The 18808-nt window shown below is 44.4% G+C and overlaps 1 protein-coding gene and 1 long non-coding RNA gene across 4 annotated transcripts in view; one reads left to right on the top strand and one right to left on the bottom strand.

The window, feature by feature from the left end:
* Positions 1 to 276: 276 nt before the first annotated feature.
* The window catches only part of ACOX2 (acyl-CoA oxidase 2), a 30569-nt gene continuing 12037 nt past the window's right edge, over positions 277 to 18808 (top strand). Inside the window, exons 1-10 of one of the 2 annotated variants that reach the window (XM_032781812.2) lie at positions 277 to 406; positions 3335 to 3512; positions 5580 to 5742; positions 7988 to 8139; positions 9038 to 9145; positions 12444 to 12563; positions 13133 to 13248; positions 14078 to 14250; positions 15682 to 15844; positions 16907 to 17097. In XM_032781812.2, the coding sequence (XP_032637703.1) occupies positions 371 to 406; positions 3335 to 3512; positions 5580 to 5742; positions 7988 to 8139; positions 9038 to 9145; positions 12444 to 12563; positions 13133 to 13248; positions 14078 to 14250; positions 15682 to 15844; positions 16907 to 17097 (1400 nt within the window). In that variant the 5' untranslated portion in view covers positions 277 to 370. The remainder of the gene's footprint in view (positions 407 to 3334; positions 3513 to 5579; positions 5743 to 7987; positions 8140 to 9037; positions 9146 to 12443; positions 12564 to 13132; positions 13249 to 14077; positions 14251 to 15681; positions 15845 to 16906; positions 17098 to 18808) is intronic. The other variant, XM_032781809.2, reaches the window with a different exon arrangement.
* LOC116825652 (uncharacterized) lies at positions 15863 to 18801 on the bottom strand. Of its 2 annotated transcripts, none has more exons than XR_004373887.1 (3): positions 18177 to 18801; positions 17743 to 17835; positions 15863 to 16036 (listed from the first exon to the last, which is right to left on the bottom strand). It is a non-coding gene; the product is annotated as an uncharacterized LOC116825652 (long non-coding RNA). The 2 variants fall into 2 exon arrangements; XR_004373886.1 differs by lacking the exon at positions 15863 to 16036 and adding an exon at positions 17102 to 17194.

Below are 18808 nucleotides of genomic sequence, written 5' to 3' on the forward strand. Positions count from 1 at the left end.
TTGTGTTGAATTTCCACCCCAAAATGATCTCACACCTACATATGTTGCAGGGCTGGGGTGTCCCCAGAAGCGTGAATACTCAGCAGGCCGACCAAAAACAAAACCATTTTTAAAAATCAATTGCCTGGTGTTCTGCGAGGGGAGACGCCTGGGTTGTGAGCTCTTGGGATCAGCCCTTCTGTTCTCTGCAGTCTTGTTCTGACATCACTGGAGCAGGTGTGACGTGCCACCCACTAGAGGTCAGTAGTGGTGCAAAGCAGCCAGTGTGCACTGCACAACCGGGAGTTAATGACAAAGCCTGACACGGAGAGTACTGGGAATGGAGTTTGCAGGCAGCTGCTGAGAAAGTTGGGACGGGACTGAACTGGAGATGCCACTTTCCCTTCTAATGGCTGCCAAGGGGAAGGTAGGTGAGCATGTGTGTGCTTGCCCGGGTGAATGAAGTGCAGCTAAACCAAAGCAGGAGCATGAAGCTGAAGGTTACTGGGCACCTCTAAGCTGCCACATTCGCTTTTCACTGTACAGCAAGAGCAGTCGATTACATTTGTTTTATTGGGCTGAGCAACGTTTCTATGCCTAGACGATAATAGGCAGACCCTGAATTCAATGCCTTAAGATCATGCCAGGTGTTAGGATCTGTTTAGCAAAGGGCTTCCAAACTAGAAATAACTAGGAACGACAGATAGCTTTATGAAGCCAGACAACCTCTTTCATCAGCTCCGGCTGAACTGGGCGTCCTTTACTCAGCGATAGAATTGTACGTTTGTGTAGGATTACAGTTAAGGTCAGATAGATTTTAAAGCCAGAAAGGACCATTAGGATCATGTAGTCTGACCTCCTGACAGCACAGGTTATAGAATTTCACCAAGTGATTCCTGCCTCAGTAACATGTGGCTGAACTAGAGAGTGTCTGGGAGAATAACTGCAATTAATTGAAAGAGCATATTCTATTTTCCTTTCCTTTCCCTTGAGTTAAATGATTCTGCAGTCATGAAATCCTTATTTTTCAGCAACTCTGCTAAACAGCTTAATCTCAATCCAAAATTAAAGTACTATCAACACATGCATCTCACTGAAAAAAAAAAAGAAGTGCCCCAGCTACAACTGTGCTTAATTCTCTTAAGTAGTCAGGAAGCCTACTTCTTGCTTAGTCATTACTTGTCAGGGTTAATAAGTGTAACCCTTCTGCCCCTCTGAGTTGGCAGCAACAAGGGCCGGGGGTTCCGTTTCAGTAACACAAGGCATAACCGGCTCGAGCCCCCACCCAGTGACCTGGGACACTTACATACCACACCCCCTGGGCGCCTCTAGGAGGCAATACTTCCCCTCTCACAAGCACAAGGAATCAATACAGCATCCCATGGAGTAACACCACAAACAGGGTTATAACACAAACCATAAACAAAAACCCACCTCCCAGTACGTTTGGCAATGTCCTTTTCCCCTTAGGGTCTTAAGTCCAATCCCCCTAAGTCCAAGAACCCAAAAGTCTCTGGTCAATGCCACCCCAGAGTTCAAGAGTTTATCTGTAGGGTTTTACCCCCCCCCCCCAAGCCTGGGTGGAAATTGGGGGGGAACTCCACACAGGGTGTTAAGGGGCACCTTATGTGGGCCAGGGCCAACTGCTCCGCCTCTCCATGAAGTTCTGTTGCAGCCTTCACCACTACCAGCTCCACCACACCAGCTGCGCTGCTCCTCCAGCTGCCCCTGCAAACTGCTTCATTCTGCTCACTGTTCCATGGGCTGCTCCAACTACTCTGCTCTGCCAGCCGCTTAACAATAGGTCTCATACCCCTACTGGTACACAGCACTCAGTTCAGCTCTTCCAGTGATTTCAGCTCTTAGTAGGGAGCCCTGGTGCTTGGTGCAGCCATTGGTCCAACATGAATTCAGCTCAGCGTCTCTAATAGACCCTAAGGAATGAAAATTAGCTCTACCTTAACAGTGGAAGAGGATGGGCAATTGGTCCAAGACCCTAAAAGGGCAACAACCATAATGTACACACACACAGCCCGCCAGCTCTCAATCATATGGGTGTTGGAACCCTGTCCCATGTCTTACAAAGTAACCCCGACCAACTGAGGTTGAGTCATTTCTGTCACAAAGCAGTCCCACAGCTCCCCATTCACACAATCAGGGTGACAAACTTTCTTTTTCTCCTGCCCCAATAACAAAGAAATTGGGGATCCCAGAGCTGTTAAAATCACCATCCCAAGCTGCTGTGGGTTTATGCTAAGTGTGAGGTGGATACCAATCCAAATCTTTCCACACCCGTTGAAATTCTTGGAATTCTTTCCACACTCCCTATAATTCACCATCAGATGTGAGGGTAGTGCTCTTCCTGACTCTGCTTACATCAGCAACATGTTGGATAAAGGGCGTTAACCAGGTAAAAGGCAAAACCTAACAACCTTTTCTCCCCCTGACTTTAACCAGAAAGAGAAGTGGGATAGCTTTAAGGGAAGAACTTCTGTTTTAAGGTAAGAGACTGTTTATGGCCATTTTTTTACATTCAACATGTAAAGGCGGAATTGTGAGTATGCTTAGGATATGCTGTGTTCATGTAGAGGGAACTTTTCAAATTGCTATACAGTGTATGCACAATAGCCTTAGTCCTGCAACTGGATCCACCGGAGCAGCTGAATTCAGGTCACTTGCTTGTGTTCACACATGCCTATGCATTCCCCTGCAGTGTTGCAATGTTTGGAGTGCAAACACTACCAGGCACATTTAGAATGAGGGATGGGAAAGGAAAGGTAGTTCTGATAGGAAATTTTAAAGTAAAACATAACAAGAATCACTTTCCTTAAACTCTTACATTTTGAGTCCTAATCCAAGATGACCATGTGCCATCAAGTGCCCTAAACATCCTCATTCTATGCTGCCACATGGTGGTGTTTAAACAGTCATGCAGATCCAGATATTTTATTAAATTGTCATGAAAATTTACCTGCCTGGGGACAATATCTACTCCCACACCTTTTGGATTGATGATGGGTGCCGGTGACCGAAAAGGTACAGTATTCTATTTGCCAATTAATGGGGGGGGGGGGAGAAAGTGTCTGCCCTGCACACGTAGAGTTTTGCCAGGCTGAGTTATTGTCTGCTCAGTGGAAGCCAATCAGCTGGTGCTTTTAAAGTTCTTTTGGTTGCACAAAACACCACATTATCAGAAAAATCCAGCAAAATAACATCAGTCCTCTGGACAAAGCATAATTCATCCTCCTTGTAAGACCAGCTCTAGACATGCAAGTAGTTAATGAAAATCCTGCCATAGGGATGCTCACCTGGGTTTTCGAGGGCTGACAGACTAATTCGTACCATCTGTTCTCAGGGCTTCCAGCAATCTCAGATGGCCCAGGGGAATAGGAGTGGCTATTTCAGGAGCTCTGGTAGCAGAGATGTGAATCCCGACCTTGAAGCTGAAAGGCAGACTGCCTCCTTCAGTGTGGAGAGCCTCACTGCCATATTGGATGGAGGTGCTGACAACACCAGGACACGGAGGGCAGTGGGTGAGTGGGCTTTAAAAGAGTTGATGCTTCCTGCATGAGACAGACACTTCCATGTCCCCGTTATGTCTGTAAAAGCAGCAAAGAGTCCTGCGGCACCTTAGACTAACAGATGTATTGGAGCATGAGCTTTTGGGAGTGAATATCCACTTCGTCGGATGTTATATCTGCTTCTTCTCTGCAGTGGTGACTCTTATACCCAGTGAGGAACCTTCTCCTCAGACCAAACATTAAAAAATTTATGCAAAGAAAATGTCATAAGGGGCTTTTGGAAAGAGAGAGGCTTGAGGCCAGGACTCTCAGCTGATGTAAGTCAGTCTAACACCACTGGAGCTACACAAATTTACACCAAACTTTTTGCCCCACTTTTCCTCCTCCAGATCTCTGGGTGACCTCGTCAGGTGCAACAAATTAGGCAAAACATATAATTAAGGCTCAGATTTTGTCATGGATATTTTTTGGAAAGTCAGGGACAGGTCACAGACAATAAAGAAAAATTCATAGAAGCTGTGACCTGTCCCAACTTTTACTAAAAATATCCATGACAAAATGGGAAGGGGCTGGGCAGCTGCAGGGTGGCTGGGAGCTCTGGAGCCCCCACCACTGTGGGAGCTCAGAGTTCCAGGGTCCCCCTGACACTCCCCCCTAACAGCAAGAAGCTCCAGTGATCTCCCTGCCCCCTCCCTGGTGGCCAGGGAGCAGGGTTGTTCCATGATTTTGGGGAGAAGAGTGGTGGCTAAAAGGGGCAGCTGTGGAGGGAAAGCTGAGATGCAGCAACCATGTCAGAGAGAGTTGGAGCAAACAGCCAGTGAGCACAGAGCAGAGACAGTCCAGTCCAAACAGCCGATAGTTCTCTGAATGTCTGAAGGTCCCTGCTTTAGCTGCTTCAAGTCTCTGGCTGGGCTCCTCTCTGCAGTTTTATCAGCTGGGAGGTGCATTCAAAATTGTACTAAAGGTCACAGATTCATAACCTCAGTCTGTATACATATTTCACAATGACCATCAAGTCCAGAACATTACAAGCTTTCATAAAAGACTGTACTCAACATATTGTGCAACCAGTTGGTTCAATTGCCCATTCTTTGGGGTTCAGACCTCTGTTCTCCCTGACTGTTACACTTTCTAACGACAAGTGTGTAACTGATTTGGCTGGTCCTTCCTCCTGGGCCAGCTCTCTATGCAGCAGGGTATCCCAGAGTGCATTGCTCCACATGATGTACATGTCCCCTAGGCACCGTTCCCCTGCGGAGTCAGTATGGGACAACGGCCAGGATAGTCCCAGGATGCACTGCTACAAAAACAATGAAGCAGCATAGTTCAGGTGGGCAGGCAAACACAGTTTGATACATGGTTGTGTTATGAAACACCTGCTGTGTGGGCACAACACAATGCTGTGTGATAGCTGTGTCAAACAGCATGTCATGACCAGGTTACCATAGCGCTTACCATACTCAGGAGGTAGCCCAGCTACAAACAAAGCCTGCAGCTGTGCCAATCATAGAATATCAGGGTTGGAAGGGACCTCAGGAGGTCATCTAGTCCAACCTCCTGCTCAAAGCAGGACCAATCCCCAGACAGATTTTTGCCCCAAATCCCTAAATGGCCCCGTCAAGGATTGAACTCACAACTCTGGGTTTACCAGGCCAATGCTCAAACCACTGAGCTATCCCTCCCACCCCGAATGCCAAGGAGGGGGCCAGAGCAGGAGCACGTGTGGTCTGGAGGAGGTTTCTGGCCTTGTCATGTTAAGGAGGGCTGGAAAACCGATCACTAAAATTAAGCTGTGAAGGGAACAGGGGGATTCTGTGAGTTTGATCAGGTTGAATCCTTGCCTGTGTAGCTCACATACCCTCCTTCTCACCTGAAGTAGAGGCTGGGACCAAGGTTGTCTGCAGAGACCTCTGCCAGGTGAGGCTTTCCCTGTGGCCAGCTGCCACCGTGGTAAAGCTTTCCGTTTCCGCAGCTTGCTTTCAAACACAGCTCAGGGTTTGCTGAGAGACTGATCATACTGGGGCAGAGGCACCCCAAGCTGTACTACCACAGAGTGAGCCCTCCTGTTCTGTTTTACAGAGGCAGTTATCCACAGTGAACCTGGCTTTAGCAGAGAAAACCAATACTTCCAGAGCCAGAATGAGAGGTACGAAGCAGCAGTCAGAAGGTCTGTTTACCTCAAGGAGAAGATGCATCAAATGGGATGGACTGAAGACGGGCCTGAAATTAAGTATTGCTACAGGTAATGGCTTTAGCATTGTTAATATTATTTTCATTTAAAAAAATCTATTTAAACCACACGCACTCCAGTTAAGAGGCTGGAAGCTGCAACTGTTCATGGACTGATTAACAGGGGTTCCCCCACAAGCATGCTGCAGTTTCTTACTTTACCACTGTGCCCGGGAGAAAAGAAAAACATTTGTATAAAACTGCAAGGGAACCACTCAAGAAGTAGCATACAGCTGCTCCTGCAGTAATAAACGTGACACCACACTGGAAATGGCAGTTGATCCAGCTTCCTCCCACTGTCCTTTCTCACGCACACCCTTCCCACAGGTGCTGCTTGTGAAGACAGATGTGGCTTGGATGAACTCAGGCTGGGCTCCCAACTCACGTAGTCCTTTTAAACAACCACAAGGACAACCAGAAACATATTACAAATTCTGAGTTAAAATGTGAGAATGGAAAGTAAGCATTTACTAGCAAGGTGGTGGCATGAGTCCCGGAATGGTAACTCCAATTCCCTATGAAAGGGTCTCATCCCCACAGCTGAAGACAGAGAATGCCACCCCAACTGAATTTTTAAGTCTCTTCCATATGATATAACGCTACTCAAATGAAAGGCCACTAGTATGACAATCTGACAATGTGGTTTGCAAACAGTCACTGCAGCTCAGCTTTTGAATTCATGAACAAGGCAGGGAGGGAATTTACAAAGTTGTTGGATAAATTCCATTTTTTAATTAAAAAAAGTTTGGTTTGTGCATTTATTTAGTTATATGCATAAAGGAGAAAAGCTGCTATCCTGGGCTCTAGGCACCTTTGATATAATTTTTCAATGCAACGACAAAATAACCAGCGGCTTTGCTCAAATGAGAAAGTAAGAAAATAGCCAATCAGCACCCTAATGATACTCATCACACCTGCTTTCATCAGGCCCCTCTCCCCACTCACATCAGTGGGACTAGTCATGTGCTTCCAGTTCAGCATGTGCATAAGTGCTCTGTTGAAACAGGGCCAGAACACAGAGTACCTTGCAGGAGGACCGAGTCCCTGGCCTGCATCTCAGATATAATCACTTGGCAAGTTCTTCAAAGAGCCAAGTGCCTCACAGTGTTGGAGATAGTGGAACAGTGGCAAGTATCTCTAAAAACTGTTTTGAAAATTAATGTTTAATAATGTATATTCCTAGCTAGCTAAAGAGTGTATCACTGCTGTGCAGTGCAATCTTTCTTCAAGCATTCCCTTACACACGTTTCTTCCCCCCCTCACCTCCCACTCTAAGTGATCTTGAAGCTCTCTGAGGTCCTGTATAACAGGAAGGGGATGATCATTTATTAAAGAGAACAGGTGTCCATCAGTTTTTAACAGAGGTGCCTCTGGTGGCACTGCAGTAAAACAAGGGGATGCAAATAATCTAAGGAGATAGTTCTGATCAATCAGCTCCACTGAGCAAAGATTTCCACATCTGACAAAAGGTGAGCTACCTTCTGTGCAGAAGGAGAAACTCCAGAAGGAAGGTACTTTAGACTCCTTCTACCTCTTCTCACTGTTTCTATTTTATAAAAACAAAATTAAATATTTAAAAAAAAAAAATTTTCACCATGTCCTACTGAGATGACATTATCTAAGTTCCTATGGGCTGCGGAACTTCAGAATGTGCCATTCTGGGATGGCACCATGCAGTTGAGCCATCTAGCATGTCATCAGAGGAACTGAGTAGACATTTTAAAAAAAATTAGGTAAGTTCAAAGTTGTCTAAGTCCTAAGTGACAGTGGATGCAGTTCAGTCCGTTCCAGCTGAAATCAGTGATATTCAGTATTTTTGGTTGTGAATTAAATAGAAGGAAGAGGAAAGATGAAAGGGGGTAAAGAGAAGAAAGGGTTAATAAAAATCAAAGGAAGTTTAGGGGTTGGATGGTGTTTTTTAGAATCTCAATTCAATACTACTAAGCTGATCCAAAAAGAGAGAACACCTTTCCACGCTGCCAGTTAAAAGACAATGGAGGTGTAATCAAACAAATCACTCTCAAGCAAGGTATGCTATTAAAGACAAAATGGAACCAGCTTTGAAGCATTATTTTTCTCGTACTTCGTGTGTAGAGGTGTTATGTTACAAAATTAATTCAAAAGATCATTAACAATGGGAACTCAGAACTGGTATGTGCTGAAGATTATTTAAAATGGCTTATAGATTTGCACTGTTGCATTAACAATATTCTTGGAACGAGCACTCATGTAGAATACTGTCCATACATTCCTTCCAGGACACTTGGAGGAGACCTAGCATTTAACGTCCACAGAGTCTTTAAGGACAGTATCTTGGCCCTGGGAACAGATGAACAAATTGCCAAGTGGATCCCACTTGCTGACAAATACCACATTATAGGAACCTATGCTCAAACTGAGTTGGGACATGGTAAGTCTACAGAGAAAATGTAGCATTTCCTTAGGAAGAAAAACTAGCCCAGATGTTACAGTTGGTGTAAATTGGCTCAGCCTCATGGACTTCATCTTAGAATATGTCCAAAGATTGTTCACAACATGAGGCACCTTTTGGGGAAATGAGCTGGTCCCACCCAAAAAATTTCAGAGACTTGAGTTTAGAGGTTGTGGAACTGTTCATCTGTGGATTGCATGAGAGTCCCAAAGAAGAGGAAAAGCCTCTCTCGCTTTATAGAGATGGCAGGGGAAAAAAAATGAGTGTCAGAGAGAGTCTCCTGGAAGCGGAGTTTTGCTTTTTGATTCTGAAAAGTTCAGGTGGTGGAAGGAGACGACTTGGAGTTGGATGCCAGAAAAGTGGGATCCAAGAAGGGCACCCTCATCCCGGGAGTTGGTTGCGGGGATATATTTGGCTCTACATTTTCTATTCTTGGGAGAGGGATTTGCCAGGTTGCATCAAGGGTAGATGCGCCTGGAAGATGGGTTTTAGGGTAGCACTCACCAGGCTGGGTTCCAAGCCAGAGAGTAAACCACAAACCTTTGGGGAATGTCCGTACTAGCTTCCAAAAAGGTAACTACTGCAAGTTAAGTGGCAAACTTAACTCAAGGAAAAACTGTAATGTAAAAAAAACTCCAGAAGCCTACAGGTTGGGCCTCGCCTTAAATATCCTATAGAGAGAGCTGCAAGAGCCTGCACTGAATGCACAGTCTCTGGCAGATCCTTCTCTGACAGGAAGTGGCCTGGTAGGAAGGGGGAGCTAACAATCTACCAGAGGTCCAGTGTTGCTTTTCTGCAGTGAAGACTCAAGGATGGGGTGTCTCTCAGGTGACCCTTCTGACATACTGAGGGATTATGTCCATTTATCCTTGTGCAGGGACATTTCTTCGGGGTTTGGAGACAACAGCAATTTTTGACATTTCCACTCAGGAATTTACATTGAATACACCAAAGATCTCGGCAATGAAGTGGTGGCCTGGAGACTGTAAGTACGAAACTCAGAATTACACTCTAGTGTTCCTAGTCTGCACCGTTCGGTCACTATCCCTTCCCGCTGCCTGACTTAACTCATGTGGGTGTCAAGGCTGCCTTTGCTTGCCCCCTAAAACATAGTGGGTTTACTTTTCAAAGCTGTAGCCTGATATGGGGTGTGTTAGTAGTGTTGATTTAATTCATCAACTTAATTTAATGTAATTTAATTATTTTAATTAATAATAATTATTATGGATATTAAATCATATGGGTTTAGGCTCACCAATTTGTTTGATCAGAAGATAAAGTTCATCCTCAATCAGGCTTCACAGAGTTTATAAAAGGACCTTCGGGGGTATGACAGGAAGCTCACACTGAGACAGATATAGTCATAAAGACCTTTTATTAAAATCAATGAAATAGTAAGTAAAATGGTAAAACAGTTAGAATTACAGAGTTGCAATTGTATTTCTGTTATTTAAGAGATATATATGATAATACAATATTATGTGCTGCAAACTTCAGTTAATATTCACACTCTGTTTCAATAACCTGGTGTTGGAAGATACAGGACCACGCCTCTGGCGGTTCCAGTTTTACACCTCTAGCAAAGGAAGCTAAGGCAGAGCTGTTAAAGCTGTTTACTCATTAACTTAACTCAATAAACCTTGAACTGAAATAAAGTGTAGGGAGACCAAGCTTAGCCTAGTCCCCTTAAAATTTAAAAGCTTGAAAAGAAACAAGGTCCGGGCGGCTAATAGTTAATAGCCGTCGTAGATGGGTAGCATCGGTCCGTTGTTGAAGATGGAGACAATGAAGAGTAGATAGGTGGATAGAGTGCCTCTAAAATGGTGAAATGAATCGCCCTTTTATAGGGCATTAGTCGGAAATCCTTCCTCTTATGCCCAAATTTCATCCTTCCCCCACAGAAATGTTAGGATACACTTACCCCAAAGGCTAGTACGTATGTACGCACTTGTGGAGTACTTGTTAAGTCCGTGGCTACAACTTTGAAAAATCCCCTTTGCCGTCCTTCATTGCCTATTGGTTTAGTAAAGATCTCTAGACATCTATGCAGGTGTTGTATCTATTTGAGTAACAAAAAGAGGTCATCTTACTTTCCTAGGAAAAGGGTCCCAAAATGTGCTAACTTTGCCTTAGCTTAACATACAGGGTTTGGGCCTGTTGGTCTCTTGCATTACAGACAAACTTATTTTTAATATAAATCTATAACCCTGGAACATCAAATACTCAAATTTCTAAGAAAAGATATATCTGTGCAAGCAAGCAGATTAAACCTTAGGGCTACAGTGACCTGGTGAGCAACGTGTTTTGATGCAGTAGGGACTGTCTGTGTGGGGGATGGGAGAGCCGGGGATGTCTTTAGGTGAGGGACAGGTGCTCAGCCTGTAACCTGAGCCAGGGAGCAGGGAGGTGTGTCAGCACCTTTGCCGGGAAGCTGGACAAAGGGAGGGGACCGGCTGGAGGGGGTTGAGTTTAGTTTTGGGTTTGGGTTGGGTTGCTGGAATTTAGGGAATCCTAAGCTGGGATCCAAAGACCCTGAACCCCCAGCAGGACTTGATTGAGGGGTCCTGGCTGAGCCTGCAAGCTCTACTGTAACCTGCGTTCCTGTTGTCCAATAAACCTTCTGTTTTACTGGCTGGCTGAGAGTCACTGTGAGTTCCAGGAAGAGAGGTGCAAGGCCGGACTCCCCCACACTCTGTGACAGTGTTTTAAATATATGAATAAATATTTACAAGTCAAAATGGACATTATGATCATCTAGACTGACGTCCTGCACAAGACAAGCCAGAGATATCCACCCAGTGACTCCTGCTATGCAGGGAATCATTCTTCTCTGCTCCAAGTGAGACTACGTGCCCAGTGACTTGTGGTTGAACTAAAGCAGATCTTGGAGTTACTTCCAGTCTCAGTTTAAAGACTCAAGGGACAGTGAATTTATCAACCCCATTGAGAAGTTGTTCCACAGGCTAATTTTCCCCCACTGTTAAACATTTCACCCTATCTCCAATTAAAAATTTCTAGCTTCAACTTACAGTGACTGGATCTTGTTAAGCCTTTAGGTCAGTCTACACTGCAAGTGGAGATGTGATTGCAGCATGTGCAGACACAGCTCAAAGTAGCTTTAACCTAGCACACTTAGGTAGCAGAGCAGTGAAGCTGCAGTAACATAGGCTGCAGCATGGACAGTTCTATCCTGCCTGGGATCCTGGGTACTCACTTGGTTGGCTACTCCACCGTGCCATCGTTTCACTCCTGTTGATACTCTCACTAGCTCGAGTGAAGCTAGCTCAGGTACATCTACACATGCTGCAAGCCCACCTCCAAATGCAGTGTGGAAATGCAGACCCTTTGCCTGCTGTAGCAAAGGGCTCCCTCTTGTGGTGTTCACTGATCACTCAATGCTTAAGGTGCTTGCAAGAGCTCTGCTTTATTCTGTGTCCAGTTCCAACTGAGGGTGTTTAACAAGAGCTTCACCACACCCCAACCAGCATCTGTCTGAGAAGCTCAGCCCTTAAAGCCACAGTCCCCAATACCACAAGTGGCAGATGTCTTCTCCCTGCGGGTACTCATGGATCACAATGAACCCTGCGATCAGTTTGTACCAGAAGATGGCAGGCTTTCCCAAAGTACCTTTAGAAACTAGAAACCAGCAAAAGGACTGGGCTTTGTTTCCTTAGTGCGCATGTGGAAGGAAGGAATAGTTTTCTGGTTACAGAGAAGGATGGAACCAGGAGCTGTGGGATAAGGGCATTCATTTCTTGTGCTTGCTTCCTTACCTGCAACACACAGTACCCCCTCTGCAGGGTGTTGAGAGGCCAAATTCGCTAATGTCTGGAAAGCTACAGAAGTGCAGAGAATCAGCACCTGTACTCACAAGCCAGTGTCTCAGGTTCCCCTTGGTTTGAGGATGGCACATTCCACACACAACTGCAGAGCCCAAGGCAATTACTACAAAATACTTAGCACTTCAATTGCATCTTAAATATTCTAGGACCTGTATGAGCATTAACTATTTACATAGCATTTCAAAGAGAAACTGAGGCAGGAGGATTACATGATTTGCACAAGAAAATCCAGAAAGTGAACAGTGCTAGGAGAACTACTCAGGGACTTCCTGGCTCCCAAGGTCTCTGCTCAATATACTACATCACATCTTCCTCAAGGAACCATTCACTATCAACTACTCCATGTGTTACATCAAACAGAACCAACGTCTGCTGCATTTAACTGTAAAAGCATTTATTGTATCTAATCTTAAGGAAACCTGGTATTCTTTCCCCTTCTAGTGGGCAAGTCAGCAACCCACGCTGTGGTTTTTGCCCAGTTGTATATTAAAGGAAAGTGCTACGGTTTGCATGCCTTCATCCTGCAGATCCGCAGCCTTCGTGACCATTCACCTGCACCAGGTAATTTACTCCAGATCCTACAATGATGTTTCAGTTTCCTTGTCTAGTTCACACTCAACATATTTTCTAAACACTGGCCTTGAATTCTGAATAGTCCTACATGGACACCTGACAACTGTCCCAGTGTAGGACCAAGTACTTATCAAGATCTTCCTGAATTTTCAGGGGAGTCACAAGCAAGGCTTACAATTGTCAAACATTGGCCCAGCATAGCTATAAACACCCCAAGCCCTTTAACTGAAGAATCATTGGTAATGCCCTTTGGCAGCTTCAGCATAAATCTACTTTCAGCTGTGAAATGTAAAGGCTCCTAGGTGTGCTGCTGTATCCATTTTTGGTATTAACATTCAAACCCTATTCCCCAGGCAGCACCTATAAATCAGTCGATAGGTAAAGTGGGCAGACAGCCCTTTGGGATTCATTTACCTCCCTCACACCGTGGGGAAAGTTTTCTTCAAGGGAAGGGTCAGGGAGTTGAATACCTTGTGCTAGATCTACAAATTTATTGACGTGTTAAGAAAAATAAAGTTCCAGTGGAAGTAAACAGGATCCATTTTCCCGTTCCTTAGGGGTTATTGTGGGAGACATCGGTCCCAAAATGAATTTTGAACACATTGACAATGGCTATCTCATGCTGCAGAACATTAATATTCCTAGAGAAAACATGCTGAGGAGATTCTCTCAGGTACGTGAGGCATTAAATTACAAACACCTCAAGCAGATCCTATAACATCTAGATTTATGGCAACATTTTATCTTCAGATGTGCATGCAACTTCAATTGAAATCACTGGGAATTGCAAATGAGGGTGGAATTTACCTGTATCCTAAATATACTCTGTACATCAGGAGACACATTAGCGGCTAAGGCAGCGGTTCCCGAACATTTTCCCTCCATGATTCCATTTTCAGATGTATTGCCTCCTGCAGCCCCAGTCAGGATGGAGGACACCATTTAAAAATGGCAGCCTCCGTGCAGTGTGATCTTGCACACACCGTACATGCAAGGTCATGCTGCATGGAGGATGCCATGTTGCTTTACGAAATGGCATCCTCTGCACAGTGTGACCTCCTACACTCAGGGTGTGTGTGTGAAGTCATGCCGCATGGAAAGTGCCATTTTGAAGAGCAAAATAGCCTCTTCCATGCAGCATGACCTCACATGTATGGTGGGCGAGAGGTTGTGCCGCTCAGAGAATACCATTTTGTAAAATGGTATCCCCCACACATGCAGGATTGCTACGACCTCATCCGCTGATGGAGTGACCCCGTTTGGGGGTCACAACCTCCAGTGGGAATCACTGGAATAAGGATTACGATGCAGGCAAAATATATTGTCAGCAGAAGAAAAAGCATGTGTATCTAAAAATGGGCACTTTATCCCTTATATACTGGAATATTTAGCTCCATGTTCATTTTGCTCAACACAAAATGACCACAGAACCATTCGTTTTACTGAAGCCAACTACTGCCCTCCATGGGTACTGTTTTATTTCTCTGTATTTCAAAGTTTAGGTTCTACCAGATGGCACCTACGTGAAACGAGGGTCCGATAAGATTAACTACTTGACCATGATCGTGACACGTGTTCATATACTTTGGACTGAAGTTATACCTATGCTGTTGAAGGCCTGCACCATCGCCACCAGATATTCGGTGGTTCGCCGGCAGTCCAAGTTGAACCCGAGGTAATGGCATGTGGATAAACAAGGGGACAGGTGCAGTGTCACTGTGTGCCCCCCCTTCTCTAGCTTCTGCGTTTATTCCTGTCTCCTTTCACGTGTGATCTCATCACCATGTCATCAGTTTATTCACCTTTCTATTTGAGGAAGGAAATCAACATCTTCCATCGCTATGTACACTAACAGCTTTTCAGTCAAATCCTAGGAGACCCCATTCACAATTACTGCCTAAGATAAGACCCAAGCTTTATATTTATATAATCCAACAGCCAGGAAAGATCACTTATTTTCTCCGTGATTGGCCGCCCTTCATGATTACATAATCCAGCAGAATCTTGAAAAAAACACTGATGGGGTAGAGAATTCTTCTTCAGTCCCATTCTATTAATGGACGAGACATTACACTGATTCCCTAGCGAACGCAGTGTTGGTGTAACCGTGTCATTCCCAGACCTGAAGAAGAGCTTTGTGTAGCTCGAAAGGGTCTCTCTTTCACCAGCAGTCGGTCCAATAAAAGATATTCCCTCACCCACTTTGTCCCTAGCTACATTGTATAGTGCAGAATTTTTATTAGCATTATAAGTCTCTGTGTGATGACTGCATTTGATGGCTATTGTCCAATTGACTTTGATCCAAAACTTTGAACACTTTCATGATTTATTCATTCATTTTCACTGGAATTCTGAAATGAAAGTCTCCTTCAAATGTGCAACCCAAACACTGCACGACTTTGCGAATAGGAAGCTGACTAGTTTAGTTTCATTGACAAGCTCAATTTTGGGAAAAAACTAAATATAGAAAAAAGTGAAGAATAAATTAGACTATTTAAAAAAGCTGTAAGGTCCAAATATTTTCATAAGAAATGCAGGGTTTGACCCACAGGATAGATTAAAGATTATAAAAGTATATGATACCTAACAGTGCACATTAAAAAAATACATATTCTGTATTCAAGAGAGCTTTTGAAGTCTGACCATTTGGATTGGACTGTTAATACTGATAATAACACAAGACAATTTTTAAGTGTCTCTCTGTGTAAGGAAGTTGTTGCTTGGGTTTTTCCACTTCTATTTTCAATTTTTTCTTTCTCCCAGTTGAAGAAGAAATTTTGCTGAAGCACCTTTAACCTTCTGTGCCTTTATTACAGAAACATTGGCGAGAATTGGTCAGTTTGTGAGCTGCTTTCAGACCAAGGGTCCTGCCTTAGGGTGACCAGATGTCCCAATTTTATAGGGACAGTCCCGATTTTTGGTTCTTTTTCTTATATAGGCTTCTATTACCTCCCATCCCCATCCCAATTTTTCATATTTGCTGTCTGGTCACCCTATCCTGTCTGCAAAGCAAAAATACTTTGGGCTCCTTAGTCTACCAAGACATTTCCCACTAACTAATATTATTGCTTTCCACACTTTATAATCATAAATCATCTTCCTACAGCGACCCAGAGGCAAAAATCCTAGACTACCAGACTCAGCAACAGAAGCTACTACCTCTGCTAGCAACAGCCTATGCCTTTCATTTCATGAACGCCTATGTGAACGAGTTCTACAACAAAGGATACACAGAGATCAAACAGGAGAATTTTGATTCACTGCCTGAGGTAATTTGCAACAAAAATAATAAAATAATCGTTACTATTATTTGCACACACTGTGCATTTTTAATCCCTAGATCTCACAAATAATTTACAAAGCACCCCACTAGACAGATGGCAAAATGAAGGACTAGGATGTTAAATGATTTTCCCAAGGCCCACAGAGATTACAGCTCAGATCTGGACATCCAGAGTTATCTGCATGCAAAAGACAACATTTGAAAGGTTTTTTAGCTTGAGAAAATATTGTTTCAACATGGCTCAGATTTACTTCAGTCTTTCCACACTCACAAAAAATTAACTTCTGGGATACGGTTGCTAATTTTGGTTGCATATATTCCTGGAGGTTTCTTCACATGACAATCTTTAATTAAAGATTAATCTTTAATTCTTGGAGGGTTGGCAACCCTATTCTGGGCTGAGAATCAAAATGTAACTTTTGGGGCAAACCAGTGAGTGCCTGTAAACTAGGGCGAGGGGCACACTCAGGGTAGGTGGAACAGGGCGTGAAGAGGAGAGGCAGGGGCAGAGTAGGAGCAGAAAGAGGCAGACCAGGTGTGGGCCCTTGGGGAAGTGGGTGGGGGTTGAGCACCCCCAGAGAAATGAGGAAGCCAGAGCCTGGGACTCCTCCATGTGAATGCTGCGACATGAACTAAAAGGTATCTAGTTCGCATTAACGCACTCCTCTTCAAACAGGACTAAGTTAATGCAAACTAGCTACCTTTTGTTCCACACGGGAGAGTTACAGTGTAGGAATGCTGCAAGTCACGTGCCCATAGTCCAAACTGCAGGGGCACGTAGACACAGCCTATGAATCACCTGGCAGCACAGTTTAGAAAAAGTGCACGTGGTCTGAGCATGTGCAAATTCGCAAGGACACACAGGGACAAAAATCGGGCCCTTGAGTTTGCACGTCCATGCAGCCAGAGGACCTACACTACAGAAGTCAGACTTACCAGAGAATACAGTAATTTAGCTTTTTGTAAACTTTTAATGGCCTTAATGACATAAATTGTGTAGCCAAGGGCCAAACTCCTTCACTGTTAACAATGTATCTGCTTTATACAGCTTCATGCGCTTACTGCAGGCATTAAAGCCATAATTACAGAGTACTGCACTGCGGGAGCGGAGGTCTGTCTCAGGGCCTGTGGAGGCCATGGTTACTCTGCGCTGAGTGGACTCCCTTCTCTGTATACTAAACTAGCCGCTTCTTGTACTTATGAAGGGGAAAACACAGTTCTGTTCCTGCAGACTGCCAGGTAACTCTTCAGCCCTGTTTGTGTAATAACCTGCCTCCTAGTCCTCGCGCTCCTTACAGCATCTTCTCCAAAGCAGTCAAGGACCTCAACACCTTTCCTATAATGCATGCCCAAAGCAAACCCATTTCACAAACGATTCAGTATTCACTCCAACATGCAGGGAAGGAGGGAGAACAGTTGCTGCCCGACCCTAGTGCTTGGGGTCTTGAGAGTCCATGGGGATGGGGAGGGCGGGTTGTAAACAGATTGGATACATTGTACCTACCTCAAGATCCTGTCATTGGGAGATGAAGTGAAAATATCCATCCACACGATAAGTTAGGGAAAAAAGAGTTTTCAGTGGAATTTGTTGCCTTTTAAGGTAATTTTTAAATTAAGCTTTAATTTCAAGAATTTAAACTTATTCCACTTAGACCAGGCTGTGGCATGATGTTGTTTTCCCTTGGATACATAGACTACTAATTATCTGCAGTGAATAAAACACAGTAAAGGTGTTTTACTAATTGCAGTAATAAAACATGCACCTAGTTAAAATAGGAAAAATCTAGTCCACATCCCGAGAGAGAGAGCGCCACACCACACCCACACCACTACATTTGCTGGCAGAACCAGCAACGCCACAGGTAGGACAGACTCAGAAATGACCTCTGTACTGTATTACTCCTGGAGATGGTCCATCCAGGTCAGCCACTTCAATGGGACTTGGTGGTGGAGCTCACACTGCTTCTGTCTGTCTACCTGTCCATGGAAAAAGAGATTCAGTATTTGGGGCTCTCATGCCAGCATCTTTCATGCGCAGGCACAGTTTTTTTTAAGGGGATAAATGCACCAAACACAAATTGGTTTTAAACTTTCCTTTTTTGTGGCTCATGTAGTTTTAAAGAGGATTATCTAATTATCACACAGATGGAATCATGTTAACAGCAATAGCAATTCTAAGCATTCATCAGGACTCACACATTAGCCAGACCCTGTGGAAAGCCAGGCTCATTATATCAGGTTACTGCAAACAGCACGCAGAAAACAAAATTCCTCTGAACGGGTGGGTTTTAGACTTTTGATGGGACACACTAACTCACTGCTCCTCCCTCACCACACAGAGAGGCTCATGACACCTTCCAGTAGTTTGCACAGAACAAACAGGTTCAGTGCAGTCTATTGTATCTGCAAAGAACAGATTCTTTAAGGATGGGTGTCCAAAAATCAAAACTAAACTAAAATTTGATCCGGGTTTGAAGTCCACTAGTTAAGCCTGACTCACAAAGCCATGTTCTTTCCCCAAGCTCTGTGCACCACTGAGGCTGAGTGCTTGGCTCCCATAGAGGAGTGGGGAGCAGCTTGGGTTACTAAGCAGCTGAAAGGAGTCCTTGCTTAACAAGTGGTGTAGGGTCTGTCCAGCCCTGCTTGGTTAGCTGGATGTCAAATGTGATGTAGTCTGGGTGGGGATGCACAGGAGGAGACAGGAGCTTGTGACAAGGAAATGTGGATCCTCTTTCCCCACCTCATACTAGAGGAGAAAGGGTCCTACATTTTGACAGTAAGTCCCCAGGTTTCCAAACCATGACCTGGTATGTGTTCAAATATACTTCCCAGGGTTTGCATCTGGCTTCAGCTGAAGAAGCCTCAGGTCTCCGCAAGAGGGGTTACTTTCAGGACATGGTGCAATTTTGGAAACATCCTGAGATGAGGACCCATTCTGTTACCCTGTTGT

The sequence above is a fragment of the Chelonoidis abingdonii genome, chromosome 17, assembly GCF_003597395.2.
Source record: "Chelonoidis abingdonii isolate Lonesome George chromosome 17, CheloAbing_2.0, whole genome shotgun sequence".
NCBI classification, from domain to species: Eukaryota; Metazoa; Chordata; order Testudines; family Testudinidae; genus Chelonoidis; species Chelonoidis abingdonii.